Source organism: Martes martes (assembly GCF_963455335.1).
Source record: "Martes martes genome assembly, chromosome: 7".
In the NCBI taxonomy this organism is placed as follows: domain Eukaryota; kingdom Metazoa; phylum Chordata; class Mammalia; order Carnivora; family Mustelidae; genus Martes; species Martes martes.
In genome coordinates this window covers 31,190,051-31,199,837 of record NC_137894.1, presented here as the reverse complement: position 1 = coordinate 31,199,837, position 9,787 = coordinate 31,190,051, and the positions used below count along the sequence as shown (strand labels likewise).

Here is a 9,787-nt window from a genome sequence, read left to right as displayed (position 1 = left end):
GTCCTACTTCAGGCCTGTCTGTGCCACAGCTGGCATTTGCAAAAAGAGTTTAAAGGCAAAGACACGCCCCCCCTTCAGTCGTGCGCCTTGCCTTCCCCCAAATTCCTCAAAGATGGTTTGTCTCACGTGTTGCGGGGCGTAAAAGCGGCTCTCCTTCAATTAGCAGCGAAGCTCCCCGGCCCTGGCGGGACCCGCGCGTGAGGGTGAGTGAGCGTGAAAGTGTGTGCGTGCGGGAGGGAGAGAATGGCGAGTGTCCCGAGTGAAGGTGTGCCTTTGAAAATGTGTGTGAATGTCGGGAGGCCTCTACACATTGACTTGGTTATTATTACATGATGATGGATAATTCTACCATGTGAAGGTCGACTGTGCGGAGGGTGTGAAGGTCTGTGTGTGTCTGTATCAATGTGTTTGAACGTGGTGGGGGGAGGATGGCGATGTGCTTAGGCATAATGACAAGGTCTGCAGATGTGTAAATGCGGAGGGACGTGGGGTATGGGTGTGCGTTGAACTGGGAAGAGCCTAGGTGAGGGCGGTGAGTGTGGGGGGCGCCCCTTGAGCCCAACGTGTCTCAACCTCGGGGAGAGCCTCTACGGCTTTAACAAATGTGGATGATGCGGGAGGTGGGAGAGGCTGTGCGCGTCCCTGCCGCGCCGGGAGCGCGCGTGCGGACTCTCTTCAGTCTGCAGCCAGCCAGACGTGGGGGGAACAGACGCGGAAGGAAAAGCTGAAGCGGGACCTCAGAGCTAGGGAGGTCCCCATAGCTACCTATCCCTTTCTCTGCCCCTCCCTGTCTTTTCCACAGCCAGCAACAGATGTGGAAAGCGCCCTTGGGCAGTGTCCTGGCTCGGAGACCTCAAGTCTGGAGAAGGGGCTGCAGCCCGAGGGCAGTGCGCGGAGAGTCAGCGAGCATCGGGTAAGCCGCGGGACCGCCCCACAACCTCAACCCAGGTGTGGGTAGTCCCACCTGGGGTACCATAACCCGCTGGTGCTATGGAGGGGGGGACACGGAGGGCTGGGGAGGGGCCCTCCCCCGGGAGCAAAGGCAGCGTGAGGGAACCCGGGTTCCCAAAGATGGGCTTGTGGGAGGGGCTCTGTCCAACCTGCAGGGAGTTCTAGGTGGGAGCGGGAAGTCTCGGCGAAAGCGCGATTCTGTGCCTGGGTATAAGGTTTCTGTGCCTGGGGGGGGGGGGCGGGCGGGATTGAGGTGTGCTAGGCTTCGTGAAGCTGTAGAAAAGGGACAGAATCCTGCACGATGACCTGTCTGTTGGGGACCCCTATACCCTCTGGGAGCTGCCTGGGCTCCTCCGTGATGGGAGGGGGGAATCTTTGAATCTTTAGTGACATCCTCCTCAATGCTCCAGGTCCATGCATGGGGAAGGACCTCCTTCCTCAGACAGAAGTTGGCACAGCAACCTTGGTTCTCCCCTCGAGGGAGTTGCAACCCAGGGCAGGCTGCTTCAGTATGGGGGGAGGGGTGGCTGGGAGCCTACTGCCCCCGGTCCCACCTCCCTCCCACTTCAAGTTCTCTATCCGCTGGGATTTCAGTCTCAGTGGAGGGCTTTTGTGCATGCGCAAGCAAACGCCTGTGCTGCCCGTGTGCGGGTGGGTTCGTGTGAGGACTTGTGTCCTTGTGTCTGTCAGCTCACACAATGAACAGGAAAGCACCACGGTGGAGAACCCTGACGGGATGCTAGGTTCAGCTGAAAGAACAATGAGGTCTCCAGGGTATAGTGTGTCCATGTCTGGGTGTCGTTGTGTTTGTGTGCTAGAAAATGTGCTGTGAACCTCTAAACCCCTGCAGAAGTTGCAAGTTTGATGGCCGTGCCCATCAAACAACGTGTTTGTGTTGTGTGAATGTATGGGCGCATGTGCAAATGCGGTGAGTGGGACAAAGAGCTTGAGGAAAGACAACAGGCCACGGACAGAAATACTTTTTCTGTGTACTCTTGTCACGGAGTTAAACGAAGGCTTACAAACACACCTGCGGGTCAGGGCAGAGCCCAGAGCAGACAGGTGAGCGGCTGAGTCTCTGGAGTGCCAGACTGAATGGGTAGGTGGGGGTGGGGGGTAGGGGTAGGGGTCGAGGCACAAGTCCGCTAGAAAAGGAAGTCAGGGCCCGAGAGAGAGCATGCATTGAATCCTGAGACTTTTATTGCGCCCCCACTCGTGTCCAAGAGAGACTCTTAGGCACAGAGGAGAAGGTTCCTGGGGTCCCAGGGTCTGCCCCAGACGTTTGCCGAGGCAGAGCTTAATAGGGAGAGGGAGGCTGGATCTCATAAGTCACCTTCTCCCCTCTTTTCCCAGCTTCCATCCGCAGGATCCGCGATGGTGCCCTTGCGGGCTCTGTGGCTGGCCTGGGCTCTGCTAGGAGTGGCCGGAGCTTGCCCAGAGCCGTGCGCCTGCGTGGACAAGTACGCCCACCAGTTCGCCGACTGCGCCTACAAGGAGTTGCGTGAGGTGCCGGAAGGACTGCCGGCCAACGTGACCACGCTGAGTCTGTCGGCCAACAAGATCACCGTGCTTCGGCGCGGGGCCTTCGCCGACGTCACGCAAGTCACGTCGTTGTGGCTAGCGCACAATGAGGTGCGCACGGTGGAGCCCGGCGCCCTGGCAGTGCTGAGCCAGCTCAAGAACCTCGACCTAAGCCACAACCTCATATCCAGCTTCCCGTGGAGCGACCTTCGTAACCTGAGTGCGCTGCAGCTGCTCAAAATGAACCACAATCGTTTGGGCTCGCTGCCCCGGGATGCGCTCGGTGCGCTGCCCGACCTGCGCTCCCTGCGCATCAACAACAACCGGTTGCGTACCCTGGCTCCTGGCACTTTCGACGCGTTAAGCGCACTGTCCCATCTGCAACTCTATCACAACCCCTTCCACTGCGGTTGCAGCCTTGTGTGGCTGCAGGCCTGGGCCGCAAGCACCAGGGTCTCCTTACCGGAGCCCGACTCCATTGCGTGTGCCTCGCCTCCCGCGCTTCAGGGGGTGCCGGTGCACCGCCTGCCTGCCCTGTCCTGTGTACCACCCAGCGTGCGCCTGAGTGCTGAGCCCCCGCCCGAGGCACCGGGCAGCCCCTTGCCCGCCGGCCTGGCGCTCATGCTACACTGCGTCGCTGAAGGACACCCCACACCCCGCCTGCAATGGCAACTTCAGATCCCGGGTGGCACCATAGTCTTAGAGCCTCCCATCTTGAGCGGGGAGGACAACGCAGATGGGGCCGATGACGGGGAGGAGGAAGGAGATGGGGACGGGCCCACGCAGACGGAGGCCCCAACCCCGACTCCAGCACCCGCTTGGCCCGCGCCCCCAGCCAACCCACGTTTCCTGGCCCTTACAAACGGTTCCCTATTGGTGCCCCTCCTGAGTGCCAAGGAAGCAGGCGTCTACACCTGCCGAGCCCACAATGAGCTGGGCGCCAACTCCACCTCACTACGCGTGGCAGTGGCGGCTGCTGGGCCCCCAAAGCACGCTCCTGGCGCGGGGGGAGACTCTGAAGGGCAGGCCCCTACTTCTGAACGCAAGTCCACAGCCAAAGGCCGGGGCAACAGCGTTCTACCCTCCAAGCCCGAGGGCAAAATCAAAGGCCAAGGCCTGGCCCGGGTTAGCATCCTCGGGGAAACGGAGGCGGGGCCGGAGCAGGAGGAGGAGGAAGCAGGCGTGGGAGAGGAAGCAGAAGACCAGATCTCTGCGGATCCCGCGGAGGAGCAACGCTGTGGCCACGGGGACCCCTCGCGGTACGTGTCCAACCACGCATTCAACCAGAGCGCAGAGCTCAAGCAGCACGTCTTTGAGCTGGGCGTCATCGCGCTGGACGTGGCGGAGCGCGAGGCTCGCGTGCAGCTGACGCCGCTGGCGGCGCGCTGGGGACCTGGGCCCGGCGGGGCTGGGGCAGCCGGGCGGCCCGGGCGGCGGCCGCTGCGCCTGCTCTACCTGTGCCCAGCGGGGGGTGGCGCAGCAGTGCAGTGGTCGCGCGTGGAGGAGGGCGTCAACGCCTACTGGTTCCGCGGCCTGCGGCCTGGTACTAACTACTCAGTGTGTTTGGCACTAGCCGGGGAGGCTTGCCACGTGCAAGTGGTGTTTGCCACCAAGAAGGAATTGCCCTCGCTGCTGGTTATCGTGGCGGTGAGCGTATTCCTCCTGGTGCTGGCCACTGTGCCCCTGCTGGGCGCCGCCTGCTGCCATCTTTTGGCCAAACACCCCGGTAAGCCCTATCGTCTTATACTGCGGCCACAGGCCCCTGACCCCATGGAGAAACGCATCGCTGCCGACTTCGACCCGCGTGCCTCCTACCTCGAGTCCGAGAAAAGCTACCCGGCAGGCGGCGAGGCAGACGTCGTGGAGCCAGAAGAGGCTCCCGGGGAGGGCCTCGACGAAGACGCGGAGCAAGGGGACCCAGGTGGGGATCTGCAGAGGGAGGAGAGTCTGGCGGCCTGCTCTTTGGTGGAGTCCCAATCCAAGGCCAACCAAGAGGAGTTCGAGGTGGGCTCTGAGTACAGTGATCGGCTGCCCCTGGGCGCCGAGGCAGTCAACATCGCCCAGGAAATTAATGGCAATTACAGGCAGACGGCAGGCTGAACCTCCAGCCCCACCGGCCTGCCCATTCCCATCCCCCACTTTGGGTGCCTGGGAGAAGAAGCCTAGGGCTGGCAGGATGTACGCCCACCACCCCACCCGCAACCTTCGCTTACTCCGCCCCTTTACCAGCCCCGACCTTCATTACTGGGGACTTCGAGAGGGGAGTGGGATGACTGCACCAGTTCCCAGCCACCCATTATCATCATTGTCCTTGAGGGCTCAATTCCCCTCCACGGCAAGCACAGTTACTCACTCTCCTCTCTCCCTATAATGCACCACCCGCTGACCGGGAAGCGGAATCCACGCGTCTCCATTCCCACCCTAATTGTTATCTGCGAAATCTGCTCTGCAGCCTACCCCACTGTAGGCTCTGGAACCAGAGGAAACAGAGGAGACCACGGAAATATCTGGTGGTAATGCTGTGGCGTGGGGTCAGCCAGGGATCCCCAGCAGATGTCCCTTGCGTGGAGCGCTGTAGGGTCCCACCTGGACCCCTACTCCAACATTTCTGGGGTGCACGTCCCAGAAGCCAGGAATCCGTGGCAACTCCCTAGTTTTAGTATCAAAGTCCCCTTGCGACTGGGAAACAAACCCTTCTGTCCCCCCACCCCCAATCCGCTTCTAATCAGCTGGAGCCAAGCCCGGTGCCTGGGGCGCCTTTCAGCTCCGCGCTCCGATTTTCATATTTTCGCGGTTTTGTTTTTGTTTTTGTTTTTTCCCAAAGACAGCGACGCTCCGGGTCCGGTGCTAACACCCCCTTCCCAGCCTCTGGGAAAATTGGATGTGTGTGAGGGGGTAGAGCAGGGAATCCGTTTTCTCTCTCCTAACTTAAAGCGCCGAGGAACCGCGCTCCCTTTTAACGCAGAGAGCGTGGGCTTGGTCCTGGGTGAATTTCGTTGTGGGTGACTTGGGGTTTCCGGAATTCAAGCGCTCCACAGCTGGTGTTCCGCTGCTGCACATGGCCCAGACCTCCGTTCGAGGTGCGCTGGGAGCAAAGGAAGCCAACTGCGGTCTCCCCGGGCCGGGTTTCGCACAAGGGCTTGCGCCGTGGTTTGCACAAAGCCTGCGCGTGATGGTGCCTCGGGATCCGGATGGAGAAAAGCCCCTGGGTCCTCGCGTCTCCCCGCCCCGCCCCTCCTTCCGCGAGAACAGTATTTGCCTGGCGTGTAGTCCTAGACGAGCGTGCTCTGTAGGAGAAGTCTGTGTTCTGTAAAGTGTAACCGTGTAGTGTAGGGGGGCGGGCGGGCAGGCAGGTGGGCGGGGAGGGAGGGGGCGGGAGGGTGGACGCGGCCCGGCGACTGGGGCGGGGTCCTTTTTCTATTCTTGAAGGTAAACGTCGGGATTGGGATGGGGGTTGGATTCGGTCGTCGGGACCTGCCAGTCCGCGAAGCGCAGCACAAGTGCGGCCCGGGGCGGAGTAGCTCCCTCTCCCCGGAGCCCGCGCCCTTTTCTAAAGGCGTCTGTATGTAAACAGTCAATAAAACAATCGATTTGATCTGGGCTTGGTGACTCCTTGGGGGGCGGGGGACAGAGGAAGGAAGCCTGGGGGATGCTGGAGGAAGCCGCATAAGGAGGGAGCCCCCAGGATCCTCCCATTGGGATCCTTTGTGTGAGTTCGTGTTGCTTGGACTGTCCTGTGATTTTGCCAGGTGTTTACACCCGGCACCCGCTCCTTCTTAGTGCCTCCAACTCCGGGCGGCAGCGGGCGAAACCACGTGGGCTTGAGGAGGCTGGAAATGAGTGGGAGGGGCTTGCAGGGAGGGTGGGGTGGTCCCTGCAGACTGAACGACAGTTCAGGGGTGCGTGTGTTGGGGGGAGGTGCGCCTGAGTGTGTTGTGTAGCTGCCAAATACTCCTTGTGTTGACATAGTCGCTATGATGGGGTGTGTCTGTGTGTGTCTGTGTGTGTCTGTGTGTGTGTGTGTGTGTGTGTGTGTGTAGACTGCCTCATTTCTGTTTCAACTCCAGTCCCTCTGTTCTCTGAGAAACCAGTGGGGGAATTCACAGGGGCATGCGCGCATGCCCAAGCGTGTGCCTCTGTGTGTGTGTGTGTGTGTGTGTGTGTGTGTGTTTATGTCTGGGGGGTGCTCAGTGAATGATGGACAACTGACAAGGTCTGTGAGTCTCTTGGGGTGAGTCGAGGTGAGTAGAATCTGGTTAATTGAATCGTCCTAGGAGTGAGGCTTCTTGTGTTGAGGAGAACAGGAGAAAGAAACGGCAGGAGCCAGAGCGGGAGCTGTGGTCCTGACCCGCCTCTGGTGCTTGGGTTGGGCTGGCTGTATGTTCCAGCTGAATCCCCCTGCAGAATAGGAGTGGCCAGGAAGGGAGGTGTAAGAGGAAAGGCATAGAAACAGGGGAGCAGATCGAGATTTCATCCCTACTCTCCATCTTCCAGTTTCTTCTTCCTCACCCCGACAGTGAGTATCAAGACTTCCTAATTGGACCAGTGCAGGCTGGGGACTGGGCCCATGTCCAAACACCCAGCCTCCTATCCTAGCCTGTCTCCTGGCAGAGACAGCGGCTGGGATTCTTCCCAGGGCTGGAGCCTCGGTTCCCTGCTCAGACCAGCAAACCTGTGTCAGAGAACAAGTCCCTTCTGAGAGTCACAGCTCCATTTTGCCCCTGCAGTTCACCTCACTGTTGGGGGCACAGCTCAGAAATATCATCTTGTATTGTAAAAGCTTTGTTTTGCTTGAAAAGGCTGCCTTTGAGCAGGGGGCAGGGACTGGCTCAATTTTTGTAACTGGTTCAGGAATCCACCCACGTGATTGCATTGGGCAGAGGCCTGGCTGGGCGGGTGAGTGCTTAGCAGTTTGGGCCTAACCCAGTTCTCTGGTCATGGGTGTAGAGGGAGAGGGGAATGAGGGATCCTTCCTGTCCTCCCTAAGGACTAGGGGTTTTGCTGGAGACCCCCTAGATCCCTGAGTGCCCCAGGCGGATAGGCAGAGTTCCGAGAGTTCTTCCCCTCCTTTGTCCTGGGCCAGCCTTCCGAATGGACGGACACCCACGGCTGAGCTAGCCTAGTGCTATCAGGGCAAAGCCAGATCCAAAGGCTCAGCTCCCCGGACGGGACTAGGCGGGTGCTGGAGGTGGAGGGCCAGGGTGCCATGACACCCTGTTGACTGTCCACTGGGATACCAGTCCCCTCTGGCCCTTACCAGCTTCTGTGCGAATGGATGATTGGCAAGTACACAGAATGTTCTCCAGCCTCTGGCCTTCCTTCCTATATCTCTTTTAATTTTATTCTTTCATTTCCTCCCCTTCTCTCCTCTCTCTTTTCTTTTTCTTTCTGCATCTACCTTATTTCTTTGTTGAAGAATCTCTTAAAGGCCCAGGGTTGGAAGGAACCCTGAAGCCTTGCCCAGTGGAGATGTCATTCCTTCCTCAGGTGTTTTAGGAGCTCCATCGTGCTTACCCAGTGCTGGGTGTGGTGTCTATATGGGGTGTTTGTCCACATCAGATGAGGGTCCCCAAACATGGGGTGACGATTGGGTGGAAGCCAGTGGCAGTGTGGGAGGGGAAAGAATTCACCTGAGGCAGAACAAAGGAGACAGAAGCTTATTGAATCCACCCAAGGGAGCAGGGGGCAGACCCCAGAGGAGCAGCTGTCTGCAACTGAGGCAGTGGGGGAAGGGGTGCTGTTTTTAAGAGGGGGAAGGTGAGCAAGTATGGTAACTATGGAATTTGCCTTTTTTGGTAACTGGGCCTGGTTGTAAGCAGCCCATTGTTCAGTGAGGGCCTCTGGATATTTTGAGGTGGGTCCCACTGTATTCAGCCAGGGGGTCTCTGTGGGCCCTTTCTACATTCCATTGTTCAAGCCTATTTTCCTGCACAATGGGGAGCTCACTCTTGCTCTGTCCCTCCAAGTAACAGACTGTTGAGCAGTATAAAGGTCACATCTCTGTGAGATCCCGCAGAGGTCTGCTGATGTGTACCACCTCCATCCCTCAGTCCAGGGCTGTAAAGCTTTCCATTCAATGCAGTAAAACAACTTAGCTGGATGCGGCAAAGAAATGGAATTGAGTGGGTTAGGAGTTCGTGTGTGTGTGTGTGTGTGTGTGTGTGTTGTAAGCGCATATCGAGGGGACCTGGAAAATGCTCAGAGAATGCAGTATGACAGCGGTAGCCTTGGAACTCAGAGCAATTTATCAGGAGCAGTAATTCTCTGAGCTACAGAAACCAGATGCCCAGGATGTGGCCTTGAATCAGATTGGAAACCTATCTGCAGGAAGGTGATTTGAAAGGAGTGCCCCCCTGCTCCCCCCCAGGTGTCTCCTAAAGATCAGCAGGAATGAGAACCATCATGAAGATCATTAGGGAAAGTCCATTAATACAAAAGGACAAAGGGACACAGGGCTTCTTTGAGAAAGAAGCATCTGGAACAGACACCCCCCCATAGCCCCGACACCCCCCCGCCCGCCACCCCGTGCTTCCCGATCTTGTGTTTGGAATGCAGCCCTCCACCCATGACACTGGAATAACAACCACAAGTAAAGCTAACATTTCTAAAGATTACTCAAATCAGTAAATGTTTGGACAGTTAATCCCTGGAGGTGAGGCTAATCTTGATTTTCCCTCCTTGATCTCAGGGCAGAACATTTTGGTAGGGAAAGGAAAGGGGATGGTGTCTTGCTACAAGGGTCTTGCCCCAGATTCGTTCATATCAGAGCCCCAGTTATGGTATACTCCACGGGGAAAGAAGGAGCCTCTGCCCAACAAAGAGACATCATCCGCAGAGAAAGAATGATGATGTCTGAGAAACTGAGCGAGAGAAACTGGAGGACATTTACCTTTCAGGGATGAGGTGCATTTTCTACCGAAAAAGCCAACCTCAGGGACTAGGACCTAAGAAAGGCCCCAAGTAGAGACCCTAAATTGTGAAATCTGACCTAACAAATACCTTTACCTTGTAAATTGCCAACATGAAGATATTGACAAGAGCAATTCTGTTGGAAGATTGGGGATGGGGCAAGCAGAGCCATTTCAGCTGTGATGTGTCAATTAATTGATTGCGTTTGTAACACACCCACCTACACATATGTGTTCAATGACAAGATTTTGCCTTAGGACTCGGTATAGAATTATGCACTGAAAATGGAAGGTCTGCTGTGACTGGCATATAAAAGAGATTGAATTAGAAAATGTCTTGCAGTATTAGCATTTAATTCTAAATATGGCCAGTTTTCCTAATGAGACTTGATATGGATTTTTTTAAA

The 9,787-nt window shown here is 57.3% G+C and overlaps 1 protein-coding gene across 1 annotated transcript; it reads left to right on the top strand.

Moving 5' to 3' along the window:
• Positions 1 to 602: 602 nt before the first annotated feature.
• ISLR2 (immunoglobulin superfamily containing leucine rich repeat 2) lies at positions 603 to 4,572 on the top strand (the record flags this gene model as incomplete). The annotated part of the gene is made up of 3 exons (XM_080809490.1): positions 603 to 696; positions 807 to 913; positions 2,318 to 4,572. Exon 3 carries the CDS (start codon positions 2,326 to 2,328, stop codon positions 4,570 to 4,572), a length of 2,247 nt encoding a protein of 748 aa, XP_080665616.1. The 5' UTR covers positions 603 to 696; positions 807 to 913; positions 2,318 to 2,325.
• Between the last annotated feature and the right edge of the window lie 5,215 nt (positions 4,573 to 9,787).